The sequence below is a fragment of the Salvelinus alpinus genome, chromosome 13 (genome assembly GCF_045679555.1).
Source record: "Salvelinus alpinus chromosome 13, SLU_Salpinus.1, whole genome shotgun sequence".
Lineage (NCBI taxonomy): Eukaryota > Metazoa > Chordata > Actinopteri > Salmoniformes > Salmonidae > Salvelinus > Salvelinus alpinus.
This window is the reverse complement of record NC_092098.1, coordinates 12,075,797-12,096,123: the sequence shown is the minus strand read 5'-3', so window position 1 is coordinate 12,096,123 and position 20,327 is coordinate 12,075,797. Positions and strand designations below refer to the sequence as shown.

Sequence of the window (20,327 nt, the reverse complement as noted above, 5' to 3'; positions counted from 1 at the left end):
CATAGCTACAGTAGCTAGCAGCACTAGCATATACTGTTGTGAAAATCTCTTTTCACCCACCATCAACACCAACAATCTCTGCAATCTTCCTCCATGCCATTGACCTTATGATTTTGTTTCTGTATTTTAGCAAAGCAAAATCAAGACAGGCGGAACAATGTTTCATGAACCGAAGATCTTCAAGCAAACATCTGCTCCTCGCCTGATTGGTTAACGGCAGCCACGTGCAATTTGCATAAAGTAGAGCAGTGCTGAACTTTTTCAGGTGGCTCCCATAGCACGGTTCAAGCTGCTCACCTTCCCACAACCTCTTGCACCGTGTGTTCTCGTTGAAAATGAATTCGGAAGTAGTGGAAACAGTACATAACGCAACAAAAGACGTCTGCTGCCCCGCAAACATGTAAACACGCCTTAAAAAAAACGCCAGTCTTCTGAAAGCCTATCCCTGGGATAGTTTTATTTTTCAGCTGGACAATTAGACACATTTTCCTGCCAAAGACACACCAGAATGGCTTTCCAAGAGGTGTTGGGCGTTCTTGAGTGGTCTAGCTGCAGTTTGAATATTGCTGCCCATCAATGATTCCCAACCAAATGTACAGCACTTGAGCAATTTTGACAAAAACAATGGATATGTTACAGTAAGAGTTCTGCAAAGTTGGTTGAATCTTATTCAAAATTATTTACAGCTGTAATGGTTGTCAAAGGTGCTTCCACCAAGTATTAACTCTGGGGTGTGAAGAATATCTTATTTATACTTTTTTGTACATTTTCTATAATCTTTCTTTCACTTTGAAAATGTGGAGTATGTTTTGTAGATCAGTAGGAAAAAAACAATGAAGAATGCAAGGGGTGTGTAGACTTTCACTAGGCACCATAGCTGCGGGAAGTAGTAAAAAAAAAAAAGAATATGATTAATACAACAAAAGATTTTTTTCACCAAAAGTAGTGCACTGGCCCTTTACTAGTATTAGCGGACGGATGTAGAGGTCTATAGTGCGGGCAAAAACATTTATTCAGCATATCTGCTTTGGCAAAAAAAAGTTGAATAATTAAGAACAGTATCTTGTAGGATTCAATAGTTGGAATTGAAAGAGTTGTAGCCTTGTCCCGTTCTCTGTGATTGTCATTCTAATTGAATCCAGCAGGAACAAAACCCTGTCCTCAAACATTTACATCCAAAGGTGCAAAGTTATGGGCAAAGACACAAAACATTTTTCTTGATCAAATAACATGGAAATTAATTGACCATCCTTACAACCCACTTAATGTACATTACTGTATTGTACATAGGCCGGTCATCTAAGTTCGTACCTGTAGACTTTCCATCACCATGAATAGAAAAACAATGACCAATATAATTGAGTACATTGAGATAGCAAGCGGTTTGTGATGATGTGGCTCAAGTTGGTAGAGCATGGTGCCTGCAATACTTGGGTTGTGGGTTTGATTCCCACCAGGGGAGCAGTATGAATAGGTATGGAAATGTAGGCACTCGCCACTGTAAGTTGCTCTGGATAAGAGCATCTACTAAAAGGAATTAATAGACCATTTCAGTTCTCACATAGAAATAAAGTTGCTTTGCAAAGTATTTCAAGAAACTGGAAAACATATCAAGCAAGTAACTTTATATTCCACAATATTTTGTATGTTTTGTACAGAGCAGTTCTGAGATATCAATAAAGTAATCATCTTCCCCTCAAGAAACAGAACACTTGCAAGAGTCATCATTATCTGAGGACAGAAAGTAGCTATGTCAAACCATTCAATTCTTTTAAAATCTGATGTGAAAAGTAACAATATGACATGTGTGTTCATAGATCCTTTCAAACAGTTAAGTCTTTACAAAGAGCATAATTTAATTGAGAAATGTGAATAGTACAGCAAAACAAAATTGGGGTTGTAAGTCAGCTTTATCAAAAGGACATATTGCTCCAAAATAAAAATACAGCTTCTTACATTGACATCTTACATTGACAGAACTGTCTTCTGCAGAGTAAGCATCAGCAAGAGAGATATTTTTGAAAGTCTAATTTTTCATAAAATTGCAAAGATAAGAACAGCAAATTGATATTGTGTACTGTAGACAATGTGATTTCAATACATAACATTTAAAAAAAGAGGTCCTATCAACACACCTACCCACTAACACATTTTGTTTTTGTAAAATGGCAAGTTAAATGGTCAAAGAATTGTCCAAATATTACAACCAAATTTGAACCACAGCAATGCGCAGACACCTTTAGTAACACTTCAAACTCAAGAGAAGCAAGTTAAGGATCTTTGAAAGTAGACCATTCTGTCAAACATAGTGTCTGAGCACACAGCCTGGCCTCATAGACTATATGTAACATAGCGAATGTAAATCCACAACCCTGAAAATAGCATGATACGTTTAGTATGGTATAGTTACGTAAGACAGATGATTACTTAAGGCAAAATTGGAAGTAGGGCGGTTGGTCGTGGTGGATGGGTGCGATTTCCAATCTCATCACGGATAACTTTAGAATTTTAGCAACTTTACAACTACTTAGCATGTTAGCTAACCCTAACCCCAGGCCTAGCTAATGTTAGCCACCTAGCTAGATTTCATAACATATCATACGTTTAGCAAATTCGTAACATGTCATGAAATGGGTGATGGACATCCACAAATTAATACATACCATATGAAACATAACATAGTAAAATGGAGTGTTTCGGATTTACATACAGAATAATACAAAGTACTCTGGGACCAGGTTGGGGCACAGGGCACTTGTGGATTTCAGAACACTATGTTATTTTAATGCTATACCAAGATGAACAATGTCCCCTGGGTTAACAACCACTCAATTTTAATATCCTCAGACTATCTGTTCAACATTTTCTTAATCCAAAGATTACAACTTATATTGCATTCAGAATTTGGGAGACAATTGGTAAGAAACATTTATTCCAGTTCAACACAAAACACACCGCATTTCATTCAATTTCTATATTTACATACTTTAAGATTTAATCAACATACAAAAACAATATGTGAATGTCAGACACAGCATTCTTCCAGTTCAACACAAACCTCACACTCACTCAAGTAACTTGAAAAACTGTTATTGATGCCCACTCCAAAAATACCTTTGTTTTTAGCAGATGTTGCAACAAGCCATATTTGTGTGCCATACATAGAATACAGTATTTCTGTTTTCCCATCACCATTATTACCAACACTGCAATCTCATTTAAAGTAACTGTCCAGTGTTTCCAGATTTATATTAAATATGACCTATAACTAATTACAATAGGAGTGAAATAGTTCCTTCCTTCCAAAAAAAAGGTAATTATGTTAAAAAATATTAATGCAAGTAAAGCGCTGATTGACCAGCTGATCCTCAGGATGACATCATCCTCTGAGTAAATAGCTAGCATTTTTTTAAACGGCCTGTTTGAGATACAAGTTTGAGTTCAGTTTGAGTTGGTTAAATTTTTTTAAATAAAAACAAAATCTCCAATTTATGCTTTGGCCACAAATATAAGTATAGGATGAGTCAACAACATTATGTGGGTATAAGTTAAACAGAGTATGAACTTAAAGTGAGATTGTCACTGGACAGTTACTTTAATGTACAGTAGGTCAAAATATATTAATTTGACATATCTCAAAGCAATGTAAATAATTGAATGTGTTAACACACACACAGGTTATATAGCCCATTAGTTCTTAGTAGTAGATGAATAGGAAATTTGCACCTGCCTATTCCAAAGAGGGGACAAGGGTGTAAGGTTGCTATCATTTCCAGGGCAAAAATGCAACATCCTGTCCTCTTCTTTCATCTCCAAAAGAGAAGATGCCTCTCTGCCTCTACTGGTCCCACCATCTTAGATGGACTTAGATCGGCCCCATGTTCAACACTCACCAGGACATGGAGTTGGGTGCTGGTCAGTTTTTGCCCACTCGGATGTTGGGGTTTAGTAGGGGGTCTAAGTTGGGGTCGGAGTCAGCTGAAGCACGGCCCAGTTTAGCCATAATGATAATCAAGGTAAAGAATCCCAGCACTCCAACCAGAAGGAGCATGAAGACCCTCTGCTTCCAGGACAAGCCTGTCCTCTTTGAACCCGTCCGGTTTCTGAGAACACAAATAAATGTATATCTTCAGAGTTAAGAGAAATGGGACTCCACCTTTGGAAACAGAGTAACTGATAAATAAGATCTATAAAAATGTAAGATGGGACAAGTTGTTTTTTTACAACCAAATCTTTTTTTATGTAAATGGAATGTTGTTATAGAAGAGTCCAGACATCTTTTTTGTGTGATTTCACTTGTTTTTGAGAGACTTACCCCAAACAGCAAATCAATTCCTGATCCTCGTTGTGTAGTACGGGGGCCCAGAAAAACCATGAACAAACGCTCCAAAAACACCCAAAGACGTCCTTTCAGAAATGGCAAAGCTCTCAGTATAGCGATGCAGGTCTTTAGATGCTGTACACATGAAATTGTGTCATTACGAACTTTATCTGCAATGTTATATTCAGTTTCGTTGCGACTCTCTCAGTCCATTCTACAGGTAACTGCCAAAAATAAATCAAATAAACACTTAAGTAAATGAAGGATACAAAGTACAGTATATTGAAAGCATAGGGTGACTCCACACAGGAAGTTCCAGACACTTCCAGAATCTATGCCAAGGTGCATTGACGCTGTTCTGGCGGCTCCTAGTGGTCCAACACCCTATTAAAACCACTTTATGTTGGCGTTTCTTTTATTTTGGCAGCTACCTGTAGCAGCAGGCTACATGGAGAATGAAACAGCTAGATAGGGGAAACAGCTTGAGTCGCACAAAAGGGAATAAAACGTTGAGGATAAAGTTCGGAATGACACAATTTCATGTGTACAGCATCTAAAGACCTGCATCGCTATACTAAGAGGTTTGTTGTTTCTAAAAGGATGTATTTGGGTGTTTTCGGAGCCTTTGGCCCCCATATTACACAACGAGGAAAATAATTGCTGTTTGGGGTAAGTATATCGAAAACAAGTGAAATCACAAAAAAGATGTCTTGGACCCTTCTATAAACATTCCATATAATAGAGATTTGGTTGTAAAAAATAAAACTTCTCCTAAATAGTTCAATAATGGTTAAATAAAAAGAAAAAGTACTGTTGTCCATATGCAATGTAGTTTGCTCAGAAAGGTGTACTTGCTGTGCAATAACTAAATGAATAGCACCTACTTGAAATAACTAGTAACACAATTCAATTACTGACTTGAGAATCTGTGCAAACCAGCTGAGTGCTGGTCGTCGCCGGTACTTGTCGTCGTCAAAGTCAATCTGTGTCACAGAGCTGTGTCCAGAGCTGTAACCAGAGCTGGGACCAGAGTCCCGTGTGTCATAGACTTTCCTTGGGGTTGATGCTGGAAGCAAAAATAAACATCAAATGAATAACCAAATATGAGGATACATTACACACATGCATCTACGTGAAGAATATCAGATGCGTTATCAAAAATGACAGGAACTAAGATCAGATTTGAGGCTAAGGTTTGGACTAGCCTGTATAGCATGACAACACTGTATGGTTAATAAAACTGAGGATTAGTACAGTTCCTGCAAACCAGAGTAACATTCATAGTCCTTTACCTGTGTGTAGGGTGATTGTGTCACTAGTGGTTGCAGTGATCATGTTGACCCCAGAGTGTTGTTCTTGTGCTACCATCCCCCCATTGTTGTGGAGATTTCCATGATCTTCCTGTACTGGAGGTGGAACTAGAGTAGGGGCCGGGCTGGGGGTGTAGGGGTGGGTGGGGTAAGCTTCAGTGGTCTCCAATGCTGAGGCTAGCACAGTGGGGGAGAAGGTAAATGTTACAGTAACCTTTCTGATTCGAACAAACAAACCAAACATTTAGCTTAGCATTATGTCATGATGCCTTTGGCTGCAATGCAGGCTCCCGTTATTGTAGACCAACAAGGCAGTAACAGACCAGAGACAATGACTCACCATCAAATGTGGACCAGTCAGCATAATCAGTGACATCCTGTGTGCTGTCTTGAATAGCTTCTACAGGTTCTTCAATCTTGCAGTGGAGAGAGTATGTGCATGTTAGATTTGAATTGTCACAGAATACTTGCCATCTCGCTGAAAGACACACTTGATTTCTGGGTCCTAAAACGTAATTAAAGCCTTAAAAATATTTTACACTAATATCATACACAATTTAATGTCGGTACCCAGCATCTCAACCAGTATATCCCTGTCACCATCACTATTCAATTTCTCTAACCACTAGTGTGACCCATCCCAACCCTATTCCTCACCAGAGGTAGGCCTAGTCCAGCTCTTGCCCAGTTGACTAAGGAGAGCTGTTCCCTCAGCATGTCAGCTATTGGGCTGGCCAGGTTGGAGGGGGGAAACACTGGACCCTGGCAGCTGGGGCACTGGTATCCCGCAGGAGCAGTGTGTAGGGGCAACCGGGCTGCCAGGTCATGAAGACAGGCCCAGTGGAATACATCTTGGATAGAGAGACAGGGCAATGATCCAGGTGGGTTTGTGCAAATTCCACAGAGCAGTAATATCAAGCAACAACAATAATATGGAGAGTTCCTCTCAAAAAAGAACACGACTATACCAAATTCAATAAGAGCACAAAGGATAACAAATCCAAGATGTTGACAATCTTACCATAGCAGACCAATCTGACAGTATCCTGGGAGATCAGTGGGTTATTACACAGTTGACAGTTAGGGCTGTAGTCACTATCCTGAAGCCACTGGAGGTAGGACTGCACTATACACTGGTAATCAGAATGGAGAGAAAATACTTCATAGTTTAGTAGCAAACACAGCTACTATTAGTCCCTTTTAGAATCCGAGAGTGGAAGACTTACATTCTCGTCTCTAACATGTAAGCTCAACATTTCCGAATAGTCCCATTACAAGTCAGAATGTTACTTTACCTGTTGGCAATGATTTATGTCGGAGGTAATCTGAGACAATATATCCACAAAGAACTGCTACCAGTCCCACCTTCAGTACGCCGATTTGCACATGGTTCTGTCGGCTGGCACCTCTGGCCCGTACCTCCAACACCGACGTAATGCAATTTTCAAGGGATTGTTAAATAAATCTTAACTGTTTGGTCATAATATCATCACCTCTTGAAGGGTATAATCAGAACTACAAATGTCAGATTATTACATGCAAAACAATTGCGCACATTTAGCTCTATCCGAGTTATACAGCAGGTAACTGCATGCTTTTCAGTAAACAATTTTATCATGCAATTTCAAATATGTGAGAGTAGCCTCAAGATATCTCTCAATATTGGCCACCATGAATTGGAAATTTGAGTGATATAAAATAAAAGTGAACTATACCTGACAAGTATGAATGTTTTTTTAGGTTAATTTCCCATCCTTTGAGGGCTCTGCCTGTCAAGCAGCAGAAGGGCGCATTTACCGATGTACAGTTAACTGATAACGTTTACTTTGCAAGCTACCAGTATAAACTTTGTACAGTTGGCTAAACATTGCTAGTGTTAAGTAGACCTAGCTAATATACTTTTTTGCTGCTGACAAACATGATAGGCTACATTGATTGATGGATCACGTCAAATTAACTAGCTAGCTAATAACATATCACGTCAATATAAGCTAAGTTTCAGAGGATAAATTAGATGGCTATATCCAAATATTGTTTGATTTTCTTGCCATCTATAGTGGTGATGACAGAAGTCTGAAAGGATGAGGACTTGCCGATGTCAAGCTCTTTCCAAAAGGATAATCTCTGATGAAGCAAGCTAAATGACACATGTTGATTGCTTAGCTAGCTAGCTACTAGCCCAGGATATACTCTTAAGAAGCCTATCGTTACTCCTTAAGGTCCAAGGATAGTATATGTTATTTCCAGAGGTGGACTGGCTCAGGCAGCCACAAACTCAATCTACAAGTGAATCGATTCTCAATTGCGATAAGGTTCTAGAAACATAAAGCCCTTTACTTTCATGTCACATCAAAATAATTTCACAAATGCAAAATATACACTTACTGTACACTGTTTTAACAGGCCTTATCAGAGTTGCAGCCAACAATATGTTTCAGTGACAACACGTTTCTGGTGGCATTCATCCGTTACACACAGGTGTTCGGAGCATGCTAGGTGTGGTCCCACCATCTTCCGTAAACATGCGCTGTAACATGGAGATATGGCCATGTGGGAACACTAACCCTGTATCAATGTTGTACATAAATATATTTTTTGACATTATTTCTCGCTGATATGATAAAGTTCCTTACGCTTCCAAAACTGTACCGCAAGCGTTACATAGTAATGTTCAGAACGAGTGTTGAGGATCTTAACATTCCCAGGTACAGAAGACACCTTCGTCCAATGTGTAATGATCATGACTCGCCGTTCCATTACAAGGGCTAGCTAGCTACATGCCAATCGGATTGGCTACCCTCACATATCTGAAATCTCATGATAATTTATGTTTACTGATCATGAAACGCATGCAGTTACTTGCTGCATTACTCTGATGATAGTTACACTTGAATAATTGGAAATGTGTAGTTCTGACTATGCTCTTCAAGAGGTGATATGAACCAAATAGTTTATTTAACAATCCCTTGAAAACGGGACGTAATTCTCAATGGTTTTAGCGGAGTTGGAAGTCTTCTTTCCCTCCAGCAGCCAAATCGAACGCTCTGCACCATATTGTGACGTTTTATTGTTAACGACCTATATGATCTATATTTCATTTCACATTACATGAATATTTAGAGCTGTCCATCCACTGACCTTGTTGTGGTTGGAGACCAGGCAATGCTCACAAACATTCACCCGATGTTCAAAGCAGAACAGGTTGGTCACCTTCCTCTTAGGACACTTGCACAGACCCATGGTCTGTCTGTAGTACTGTACACACAGATTCAGACACAAGTGACCACCAAAACAAGCTTCAGCAACGACATCATAGTTATGGGTATTATCTAAGCAATGTTCTGATATCCCAGTCAAATCTACTCATGGATCAAATTAAGTTTGATGATTACATATGGGTGTGTAAGACACTGCTTTCGTGTATTGATAGATATAGCTAGTTCACTAGCATCAGATGTGTTTCGGGTGGCCTTAATAAGTTATCTCAAACTTACCTGTTACGCAAGCTTTCTCCTCGATGCTTTTTCGTATGAAGGAAGGGGTTGTAAAAATACTGATGTTCTGCCCTACCAACTTGGTCAGCTAAATCTAGAAAATGCGAATGTTTTCAGATGCTGACATTTTGCCACGTCTCTTCCGGTAGAGTCGCAGAATAATGATGTCACGTGAGCACGGCACAGCTGGTCCAAGATTAGTTTGTGCGAGGAGTAGGAGAAGATGGAACTAATTGAGTTACAAAATAAACTGGATAATATATATAGATTAATAGCAGAAGGAGCCTAGATCTAGGAAAAAATGGATTGAGGAGGGAGAACAGAATTCATCCTATTTCTTTAGACTTGAGAAATTTCACTCTAAAAATAACACTATCCATAAATTAAACATTGATGGTGTTATTACAGATGACCAAAAATGAATCGCTAAATACTGTAGCAATTTTTACAGAAAATTGTATAGCTCTACGTACTGTCGGGAATCCACAGATATGTTTTTTTAACTCACTGAATAATGTTCACTCTATCAGTGATATAGAATCTAAACAGTGTGAGGTTGTCAGGTTAAAATTGGTTTGGCGAGAGCTGGGGCCTGTTGCACAAAAGTAGAATTAAGACATCCGGGATAAATGACTCAGCTGAGCTCAATGAAGCCAAAACATGTGAGTCCAGGCTTAATTGGTTGCACAAAGACCAAGCCAGGATGAGCAGACACTGATTCATTAAGCCAGGTGAAACCAATCCTGGATAGGTGCGCGCTCACGGCTCACTCAAATAGACCCCGCCACAGATCACAGATTAACTGATTTACCATGGCAACTAGAGCCGCGTACTTTTCCTCGTCGGAAGCACAAATCCTCATGGAGGCATACGAGGAGGTAAAAGATATAATTAAGAAGAAAGGCAACACCGCCACAGTGATAAAGCAAAGAGAAAAAGCGTGGCAAAGTATTGCAGACCGCCTGAATGCGTAAGTAGTGCACAATTACACACTCACCGCTCCGCTGAAACATCACAATTACAATTCAAATATTTAATTCACATCTCCAAAAATGCAGTTGTACTGTAATTATGAAACGGTTAAATTTTTAATTGAAATGCACTGCAGATATGAGTGAAATTGTGTAAAGTAACTCCATCACACTGTATAAAGCTATGATAAATTTTTTGATATTTTTACTGAAAACAAGACAAAAATACCAAGTAATTTTTTGCAGTGTGACTCCATTAAATGTGTGTGTGTGTGTGTGTGTGTGTGTGTGTGTGTGTGTATAGATTAAACATGAACGGGCCAAAACGGACATGGCAGCAGGTCAAAATCAAATACAAGAACATTCTGCAGAATGGTATGGTCCCTGACTAATATTTAACAAAGCACAAGCATATATTGTACCCAGAAGGTGCCTGCTCACACATTGTCTGTACTGTTTTAGCAGTGAAAAAGAATACCCACAGACAAGGCACGGGTGGTGGGTCACCAAAGGCTGACCTTACCCCAGCAGAGGACATGGCCTTGGAGCTAAATAAAGGCAGGCCCGTCTTAGAGGGGATCCCTGGGGGGAAAGAGACGAGCATAGGTTCCTCCCAAGATGCCACCCGCTTCATTCAAGGTATGTCCTTCCATCTCTACATGGGATACAACCACATTCATATTGAATCAATTTGGACTGTCTGACTTTGGTTTACCTATTGCCTTGCAGTGTCTGGCAGCACTGTGTTCCTGTTAGAGCCACCAGCACAAGCACCAGACGATGCTGATCCAGTGAGTACTCCATCAAAGGCATACTGTAGGCCTGGCATGTCTTGTCTACTAGCTTCAATATGAATCCGATTAAATGTGATAGGGTGAAGGCCCCAGTGCAGCAGCAACAGCACATGATGGAGACGATGATGAGGAGGAGACCATCTCTCTGGATTCCAGAAGGCATGAGGTATCATGTTAAGACTGTGAAAGTACTATTTACTCTACAATGGTGAGGAGTCCTCATCAAAATCAAAAAATCTAATTTCTTTTACAGGACCCAGATGCTATACAGTGGGAAAACCAGCCTGGCAACATAGTGCGTATTAATAAAAGGACACCACATCCTGCCAAATTCCAGCTGCGCTAATTGTATTGTGTTCACAGAGCTCACAAGCTATCAGAAAGTTGTATGGCAACCACCTCCGGCGCCAAATAGAACTGGCAGACATAGACATTCAGTACAAGAAGAAAAAGATGGAAAATCTTGCACTGGAGTCCGAAATAAAAAAGAGGACAATTAGGAAACTGGACCTTGAAATAAAAAAACTTGAGAGGGAGGTGAGATATGCCTTCAATGTACACTGTATGCTAACTGTAACACAAATGTATTAATCATTATTTTTCTTTCCTCCCCCAGCTCCAAGAAGATGACACAGCTCAAAATAAAAATTAGGTATATTCTCGTAAAGTCAAGTGAGCCATGACATATGAGCTCTTATTGTGAGCACACAGGACGGTGGCATCTTTCTAAGGTTTTTTTTATTTTCCCAGCAATCAGTACAACCAAGTCATCGTTATAAGGCATCGCCCTCTTTTGCCCACCCCCCCAGCACCAGGTGTGGCCACTAGCCTATATGAAGGCCCAAAATTGTGTGTTCCTTTCTGCTCTGACAATGGCATGCCCATTCGTGCGAGATGTGGTGGATGAAGAAGCACTTGTGCTGAGGAGAGCCTTCAGGCGAGAAAGGGTCTTCAGGGACCGGTTGGACCCACTGGCCTTCCCTGATGACCATCTATATGAAAGATACAGGTTTTCTGCAGATGGCATCAGGTATCTATGCAGACTACTGGGTCCCAGGATTAAGCACCGCACTGCACGGAGCCATGCACTGAGTGTGGAGCAAATGGTTTGTGTGGCCTTGCGCTTTTTTGCTAGTGGAGCCTTCCTGTACTCAGTGGGGGATGCAGAACAGCTGAACAAGGCCACAATTTGCCGCACAATAAGGAGTGTGTGTCTGGCTATCAAAGCATTAGCAGATGTCTTCATCTCCTTCCCTGGCCACAGAAGACTCTGTGACATCAAAGAGGAGTTCTATAGGATTGCAGGTAAGAGGATCTACAAATTACAGGACAACTGTTAACACATAGTAGGATACTCATTACTTTGTGTGACAGGTTTCCCCAATGTCATTGGTGCAGTGGACTGCACACACATAAGGATAAAAGCCCCCTCAGGTGCCCATGAGGCCGATTTTGTGAATAGGAAATCCTTTCACAGCATTAATGTTCAGGTGAACATAACTTTTTGATATTGTCCATTGACGAACACTCTGCATTGCCAGTGATGTGCATTGATTGGTGTAATATTCCTCATCTTATGATTTCAGATGGTCTGCAATGCTGACTGTGTGATCAGCAATGTTGTGGCAAAATGGCCTGGCTCAGTCCATGACTCCAGAATCTTTCGGGCCTCTGAAATCTATCAGTGCCTATCACAAGGTAAGCCACACAACCCCTATTTATAACCATCATGGCTGTGTCAAGAATATCACTGTGTTTATGAGGTAGTAATGATGAGATTTTGTGTTGACAGGTGAATTCTCTGGTGTGTTGCTGGGAGACAGGGGGTATGGCTGCCAGCCTTTTCTCCTGACACCTTTCACAGACCCCCAGGAAGCACAGCAGGCCTACAACCATGCCCATGCCAGGACCAGGGCCAGAGTTGAAATGACCTTTGGCCTCCTGAAGGCACGCTTTCACTGCCTTCACAAATTAAGGGTCAGCCCTGTTAGGGCATGTGATATTACTGTGGCTTGTGCTGTCCTCCACAATGTGGCCTGCCTGAGGAAGGAGAGGGCCCCCAGAGTGCCACCAGCCATGGACTGGGACAATCCGGCAATCTTCCCTGATGACGACAGTGGTCGGCTGCTGAGGGACCAATATGTGTTGAATTATTTTAGTTAGTATGTGTGCTTTCAATTTTGGTTAAATATGTCCTGCGGTGGCAGAGGAATTTGGGTTTTTTTGGGTTCGTTTTTTGACGAATTTGGCCTCTTATGATGTTTGTGCGGTATACTGTGTGTAATACAAGGCTGCAGGGAGGCTACTGCATCCATTCATTTGTCTGTTCAGTTGATGTGTATGGATTTGTCCTGCATTTATTTTAGTGTGCAGACATGCAGGGTGTGTTATATACAGACCTTTGAATGTGTATGTATCATTTTGTATAATATGCTTGGATTCTGTGCTTTCCATCTTGTAGAGTCACTGTGACTTCAGTTTCGAAAGGAGCTGATGGTTTACCTGCTTTGTTTTGTCCTTATTCAATAAAGGAACATAATGTTACACATTGTGTTTTTATATTCATATGGAATGTGTATTTGTTTATATGACAGAGTACTAGGGCCACACTGAAGAAAAAGGATAAAGTCATAAATTTATGAGGCTGGTTCTTTCTGCAGAAAAGCTACATATTGTTTTTACAGTTTTGATACTTATGACAATGTGATACTTAATATTCTGGCACATCAGCATGTCTTTGTTTATGAAACCATACTGAAGTACAATTTCACGAAATGCCCCACATCTGTCATTTTAACAACTGTCCTCCTTTAAAACAACTGGTTACAATATTATGACTTGTGTTTCTTTCCCCTCTGTGGCCCTAATATTCTATCATTTTATATATAGCCTTATAGTCTATGGGAAACTGTAAATTATCTAATGATAGCAACATCATCTAAAAATCATTTTTTATCCAAAATCATTGAAATTAATGATCACAAACGTTTAAATAATAACAGTGGGTCTAGTTATATGTGATAACAATGTATAGTGAGCAGTGAAATAACTATTGGTTTCCATTTGTGGTGACTGCTGACTGACATTAGGGATGAGATTAAATAGATCCTGGAATTTAGCCTGGTCTGGAGCAGGCTAGCTCCACAGAATAAATCTCCATGGTAATTTATACCATAACATATCCTCCTGCCCCCTATCCATCTTTAGTGCAACCGGATTACGGATCAATTGAGCCAGGATCACCAAGATATCCTGGCTTAATCCCTTATCCTAGTTTTGTGCAACAGGCCCCTGATCAACGATCAGATATTATCGTAAAATATATTTTTTAAATGAAGTGGGCGGAGAACAAACCATTCTTCACATTGTTTAAGATAGAATTCTAAATTATTAAGAAATGATCAGTAAGTGTAAAAACAAAAAAGCAATAACGTTACGTACCATAAAACCTTTTGACAAATTGAAAATGTACCTCGATATGTAATACTGTCTGTTAGGTTGATGTACTCTTGTTTGTATATTTCTGTTTTTGTATTTGTTTTGTTCATAATAATAATATTGGCGCGTTCTAGCACGTAGTTGCATATTTTCGCCTACTCTATGACGTGCACGTGTGTATTTACTCAATTCGCCCTTTCACTCCTAAACAACGCAATTTTTAAAACTTTGGCACAGGCTAAAATCTACAAAACTTAGTCCACTCTGTTCGTAACAGGTTTTAGTTTTGGGAATATACAATTATTGTTTTGACAATATGAAACGGTATTATTAGCATAATTAGAACATTTGCATAATATCGGCCAAATCCATCTCGCGCCATCCTTTCCCACTGAGCTTCCTGTCATCACCATATTCGGTAGTGAGTGGAAACGCCAACCGGATGCTTCAAACGTATACATCCGGTGAAATATCTAGCAAATGTTTATCGTAGGTTTTCTTCTTTAAATTTGTATTTGTCGGATTGCAACAAACTGAAAGGTGTATACTGGAGTGTTAATCTATTTATTTGATCTAGCCCTGTGTTTCCGCCTACTATTCTGGAGTTTATCATAGTTTAGCTGCAATCGCACATTTATCGTTAATGTAGTACCTGTGCAGTACTGAAGTAAATTGTTGTGGAGAAAGACGTAAACAACGGACAGGAAGTGGCAATCTAACACTTCCGGTACTTCCAGGCGGGCAATTTTGAAACATGTAGGACTTCAGCTAGGGAGTTCAAACAAAATGAACTACTACAGTAGCTATCTAGCTAGCAAGTTATCCACTCGCAATATTGCATTACATCGGTTTTGCATTAGTTATTAGGGGCCTAGTTAGCGTTAACAATTATATGTATTTGTTAACTATACAATTGTCTTTGTTCTCATTTCGTAAGCTAGCTTGTTAGCTACTGATTTTATATTGGTAAATCAAGCTTGACAGGCGGCAAGGATGAGCAACGAGACACCACAACCCGTTTTGCCTGGTCAGTATTTTTTGTTATTTTGTAAATTATTTCACACCCGCTATATCCGAAAATGTTCCTCGGGATTCTCTTGGAATTCTTTCAACCGGCTTCATGAGGTGGAATGCATTTCAATTAACAGGTGTGCCTTGTTAAAAGTTCATTTGTGGAATTTATTTCCTTAATGCGTATGAGCTAATCAGTTGTGTTGTGACATGGTAGGGGTGGTATACAGAACATAGCCCTATTTGGTAAAAGACCAAGCCCCTTTTTTTGTAACTAGGCAAGTCAGTTAAGAACAAATTCTTATTTTCAATGATGGCCTAGGAACAGTGGGTTAACTGCCTTGTTCAGGGGCAGAACAACAGATTTTTACCTTGTCAGCTCGAGGATTCCGTGAGGCATGGAGGTGGGGGTGCTTTGCTGGTGACACTGTCTGTGATTTATTTAGAATTCAAGGCACACTTAACCAACATGGCTACCACAGCATTCAGCATCGATACGCTATCCCATCTGGTTTGGGCTTTGTGGGACTATCATTTGTTTTTCAACAGGACAATGACCCAAAACACACCTCCAGGCTGTGTAAGGGCTATTTGACCAAGAAGTAGAGTGATGGAGTGCTGCATCAGATGACCTGGCCTCCACAATCACCTGCCCTCAACCCAATTGAGATGGTTTGGGATGAGTTGGACCGCAGAGTGAAGGAAAAGCAGCCAACAAGTGCTCAGCATATGTGGGAACTCCTTCAAGACTGTTGGAAAAGCATTCCAGGTGAATCTGGTTGAGCGAATGCCAAGAGTGTGCAAGCTGTCAAGGCAATGGGTGGCTACTTTGAAGAATCTAAAATATATTTCGATTTTTTTTAAACACTTGTTTGGTTACTACATGATTCCATATGTGTTATTTAATAGTTTTGATGTCTTCACTATTATGCTACAATGGGAAAATAAAGAAAAACCCTTGAATTAGTAGGTGTGTCCAAACTTTTGACTGGTACTGTATATATATGCTGTATACTGTCCTTTTTGCCATGAATGTGTTATTCAATGCGTTTCTATGGGCTTTAGTAGTAAGGCCAAAGTCAATATTTTATCAGAACATTTTTTGATACCTAAACGTCTTAGCTAGCAAATGTGTGGTTCACTAAATCAAACTTAATTTTTTAAACATTTCTATGGTGAGATGAGTGTCAAATGTTATCTATTTTCTAGACTTAGTTAGACAGCTAACTATATGCCCCAATCTCAAATCAATGCAAGATCATCTATCTATTTCCATCATTTTGATGTCTATCTTGAGAAGGGTACAACTGCAGCCTGCAATTCAGGGCGTCCCTGCATGTGGGCATTACTACATCTGCAGGAACCATGGACTGAACACCCCTCTGCAACTGGATTCTGGACTTCCTGACGGTCCTCCCCCAGGTGGTAAGGGTAGGCAGGGGGAACGCCCTGAATTGCAGGCTGCACTTACAAACTATTGCCTATCCTCCCCATGCCTTTACATATTAAAGCATACAGCTGGATCTTCACAACAGATGGCTTTGGACATGGACTCATCTTGACATTAGACTAAAAACAACTGTCACTTCAACTTTACCAGTCAAGGGTCTTTACCAGTCAAGTCATGTTGCTACTGGCTACAAAGATTACACACAATTGTTTAAATTTTTATTTTATTTAACCAGGTAGGCTAGTTGAGAACAAGTTCTCATTTACACCTGCAACCTGGCCAAGATAAAGCAAAGCAGTGCGACACAAACAACAATGCAGAGTTAGACATGGGATAAACAAACATATACAATAGAAAAATCCTATATACAGTGGGATAAGGGAGGTAAGGCAATAAATAGGCCATATTGGCAAAATATTTACAATATAGCAATTAAACACTGGAGTGATAGATGTGCAGCTGCTGGTTGTAAGCTGCCGTTGAGGTAAAATTGTTGATGGTTGGACCATTCTTTGTCTTATACCAGATTCTACCAGCCATCTACGAAGGAGGTCAATGCGGTTGAGCTCTCCAATTGAAAATGTCCCCAACTCTGTGAGTAGTACCTTTGTCAGCAGCTAGAACTGAACACCACCAGTCCTTCAGAACTACTAACATTTCAATTTACCTATTGACCTAGTCAAACTGCATCCTGCAAACATCTTCAGTCATTTCAGTATTTTGTCGAATTATGTTACTGTAATCCACAGGCTCCTACAGATGCCGTAAAACGCCTCATCACTGTGAGGAAGATTGCGCCCAGGAAAACACAAGTCAATGTGAGTTGAAAGAACACATCAAATCGGTTTCCATAATAAGCTGCATAGTTTTAAAATGTTTGGTCCTTCTGCTATTTCATATCAGCCCAGTCATATGTGCACAATTGATTTTGTTTCAGGTCCCCTCCGAGGAACACACAGAAAATGAACAAAGATTGCTTGAAGGCAGTCGGAAGAAGTCACAAATCTATACCCCCGGACCTGCCCAGGTCCCTCCGCCAAAAGCCACCATGCTCTCCCCGATCTTGGCCCCCTCACCACCCTGTCCACAGGCTGCAGCAAACCCAGAAGACTCAGCATGGTCACAAAAGGTGCGGAGGTCCTATACCCGCCTAAGCCTAGGGGACCCTTCGTTTGAAAGTCACCAGGCCGTGTACTCCCCATCTCCTCAGCGTCGGGAGACCCTGTTTGGATTTGAGAAGCTTCAGACACCTCAGGTTCTCCGCAAGGTGGAGCAGTTCAGGGTGGGCCCTGAAGCCTCCAGGTCTCTCTGTGGAGTCAGCTCCTTCACCCTGCTGGAAGGGGACAACAGTGCTGCCGCTGCTCCCGACCCAGAGCCAGATGTCAACATCCCTGGTGTCGCTGTGGTAAAGGAGAAGAAGAGGAGGAAGAAGGTTCCTCAAATAAAAGTGAGGACAAATGATGTCACTGTTGACAACATTGATGGACAACTAAACTATAGTAGACTACAGTGTACTTTATCACTTAACAAGATATGAAAACCAGCGCTTACCAGCACGTACACTACACGCATTTGTACCTTTGTTGATCTACTTTTCAATTTCCTTCCTAACCAGCTGGCAGAGCTGGATGACCTTGCGGCAAAGATGAATGCAGAGTTTGAAGAGGCAGAAGGATTTGAGTTGTTGGTGGAATAAACTCATGGGTCATGGACAAAGACTTTGACATGTGACTAGAAAGACTTGTTGCCAATACTGGAGAAAGTTAATGTTTTTAATTTCATTATTGATTTACAAAGACAATGAAGAGTTAAGGTTTTATTTGCATGAAAAGGCCGCCTATGGGAAACCAACAGGATTAATTTATAAGACAGAAATGTTGATTTTTATTTTATTTTTTTCCAGTTGGAAATGTCAGATTGGTATCATCAACAGTGTATCTCAAGAAATAATTCTAGCTTCAAGGATGTTCCTGTCACTTTGAAATGTTGATAGTTATTTGTTTTTTGAAATTACAACTTCATTATGTCACTGGGACATACATTTGTGTTGATGAGCACCCTTTATATTTCAAATTATTTGCTAAATCAATGTTGGATTACAGGTGTGTTTTAACCTATCACATTTTGTTCCCTAGAGGTTGCGCTCACCCTCTCATTGTGGCTTCTTTGTGGCTTCTTCCATCACTGTTATTTTCTTTTGTGTTAGTGTAAATGTAATTAGTTTCTTTATTCCACTCATAGATGATAGTTTAGATGTTAGTGATTAAGACTTTTATTATCTGATCACTACTCCATATCAATTGGAAACGCGTTCTTATTGGCTGACCATGTCCGTTACTGACTCAAGTCTATCATATGGTTGAAGATGTCTCTTTGCTTTGTTTTGTTTTTTTTGTAAGAAGTAATGTTGCTTTTTAGAATTGTTCTGCTATCATGAATATAATAAATAGTTTGTTATTCTGTGTAACTCTTCCAGTTTGTTTCATACAGTAATTATTCAAACTAAGTTAGAATTTTTTTCTCCCTTTGATCTATGCGTTTGTTATAAAAACTGTGCTACATGATGCGTTCATTATAGTCATTCATTTTTATCTTTTAAAGATACTTTTTTAAGTAACATTTTACCAGGCCAGTGATTTTAAAAATGTCAATTTTGTTTATATTGAGTATCAATGTTCTAGGTCTCCTAAATAACATTGTCCTTTAGAATTGAAGGAGAGAACACTTGATTTCTGAATTATATAACCTGTGGGCTGGGTTTCAGCCCCACACTGCTTTGACCTTCCATTCTCTTTGCTGGAGGGTCACATCAGTGCAGTGCTGCCATTGATTGCGAGTGGAGGGCTGTGCTGTATCACACAATTGATAATCAATTCAGGGAAAGGGGCTGCGGGCGATGGACAACTACAGACGCTAGTATTGTATGGCTATAACCTCAGAGAGACAGGAGGCAAATTATTGTATATTACTGGTGTCAAACATCCCAGAAGCAATTTTTATGTGTCCTCTGTACATAGCTGTCAGGGTGTAGTGATATGGGATTAAGATGTGATCATTCACGACAAATAATCATGTTTCTTGGGTTGTGGTTGCTTGTGTCATGCCATTGGAATTAAATGGAATTTTCAATGCCATTCCTTTTAGTTATCATGGACTATTGCAAATCAAATCACATTTTATTGGTCCATATCATGGTGGATATTGCAGTGACACAATAGGTGCAGGTAGGTCAATAGCAAGCTGGGCATTAATAACCAGGCAATCTCCTAAACACTGAAGTCCACACAGTTTAATTGTATTCATAGATAACTTAAAGGGCAACATTATTTGATCAAATTCAGAGATATATTTGGTTTCAGTTTAAGCTTAACATAAACAATGAGTTCTTAAATATAATAGAGTTTGAATAAACTACATCTCCCAAGCATGTTGCACAAATGACACGCGTTTTAAAATGTAACATTGCCCATACCACGTCACTTGAATAGACTAGCTGACCAATGTTTTACTTTATTATGCATCACAAAAATAGGAAAAG

General features: G+C 39.9%; 3 protein-coding genes across 14 annotated transcripts; 2 read left to right on the top strand and 1 right to left on the bottom strand.

Annotated features, from left to right (window-relative positions):
• Window positions 1–1,610: 1,610 nt before the first annotated feature.
• LOC139537086 (zinc finger protein-like 1) lies at window positions 1,611–9,310 on the bottom strand. Its single transcript, XM_071337978.1, has 8 exons — window positions 9,126–9,310; window positions 8,770–8,886; window positions 6,653–6,764; window positions 6,289–6,482; window positions 5,972–6,047; window positions 5,614–5,808; window positions 5,240–5,387; window positions 1,611–4,103 (listed from the first exon to the last, which is right to left on the bottom strand). The coding sequence occupies exons 2-8, from the start codon at window positions 8,869–8,871 to the stop codon at window positions 3,917–3,919; spliced, it is 1,014 nt and encodes a 337-aa protein (XP_071194079.1). The 5' UTR covers window positions 8,872–8,886; window positions 9,126–9,310; the 3' UTR covers window positions 1,611–3,916.
• A 408-nt stretch (window positions 9,311–9,718) lies between these two features.
• Window positions 9,719–13,455, top strand: LOC139537083 (putative nuclease HARBI1). 10 transcript variants are annotated; one of them, XM_071337973.1, is made up of 11 exons: window positions 9,719–10,095; window positions 10,401–10,471; window positions 10,559–10,735; window positions 10,826–10,887; window positions 10,970–11,056; window positions 11,144–11,185; window positions 11,254–11,427; window positions 11,507–11,542; window positions 11,641–12,195; window positions 12,477–12,588; window positions 12,683–13,455. In XM_071337973.1, exons 1-8 carry the CDS (start codon window positions 9,938–9,940, stop codon window positions 11,540–11,542), a joined length of 807 nt encoding a protein of 268 aa, XP_071194074.1. In that variant the 5' UTR covers window positions 9,719–9,937; the 3' UTR covers window positions 11,641–12,195; window positions 12,477–12,588; window positions 12,683–13,455. The 10 variants fall into 10 exon arrangements, with proteins under 10 accessions (XP_071194074.1, XP_071194073.1, XP_071194067.1 ...); XM_071337972.1 differs by having other exon boundaries at window positions 11,254–11,542; XM_071337966.1 differs by adding an exon at window positions 12,265–12,380 and having other exon boundaries at window positions 11,144–11,427; window positions 11,507–12,195.
• A 1,366-nt stretch (window positions 13,456–14,821) lies between these two features.
• Window positions 14,822–19,256, top strand: LOC139537085 (sororin-like). 3 transcript variants are annotated; one of them, XM_071337974.1, is made up of 6 exons: window positions 14,822–15,355; window positions 15,889–16,108; window positions 17,316–17,383; window positions 17,539–17,607; window positions 17,727–18,236; window positions 18,405–19,256. In XM_071337974.1, the coding sequence occupies exons 2-6, from the start codon at window positions 15,967–15,969 to the stop codon at window positions 18,483–18,485; spliced, it is 870 nt and encodes a 289-aa protein (XP_071194075.1). In that variant the 5' UTR covers window positions 14,822–15,355; window positions 15,889–15,966; the 3' UTR covers window positions 18,486–19,256. The 3 variants fall into 3 exon arrangements, with proteins under 3 accessions (XP_071194075.1, XP_071194076.1, XP_071194078.1); XM_071337975.1 differs by lacking the exon at window positions 15,889–16,108 and having other exon boundaries at window positions 14,827–15,355; XM_071337977.1 differs by lacking the exons at window positions 14,822–15,355; window positions 15,889–16,108 and adding an exon at window positions 15,370–15,476.
• Window positions 19,257–20,327: the final 1,071 nt, after the last annotated feature.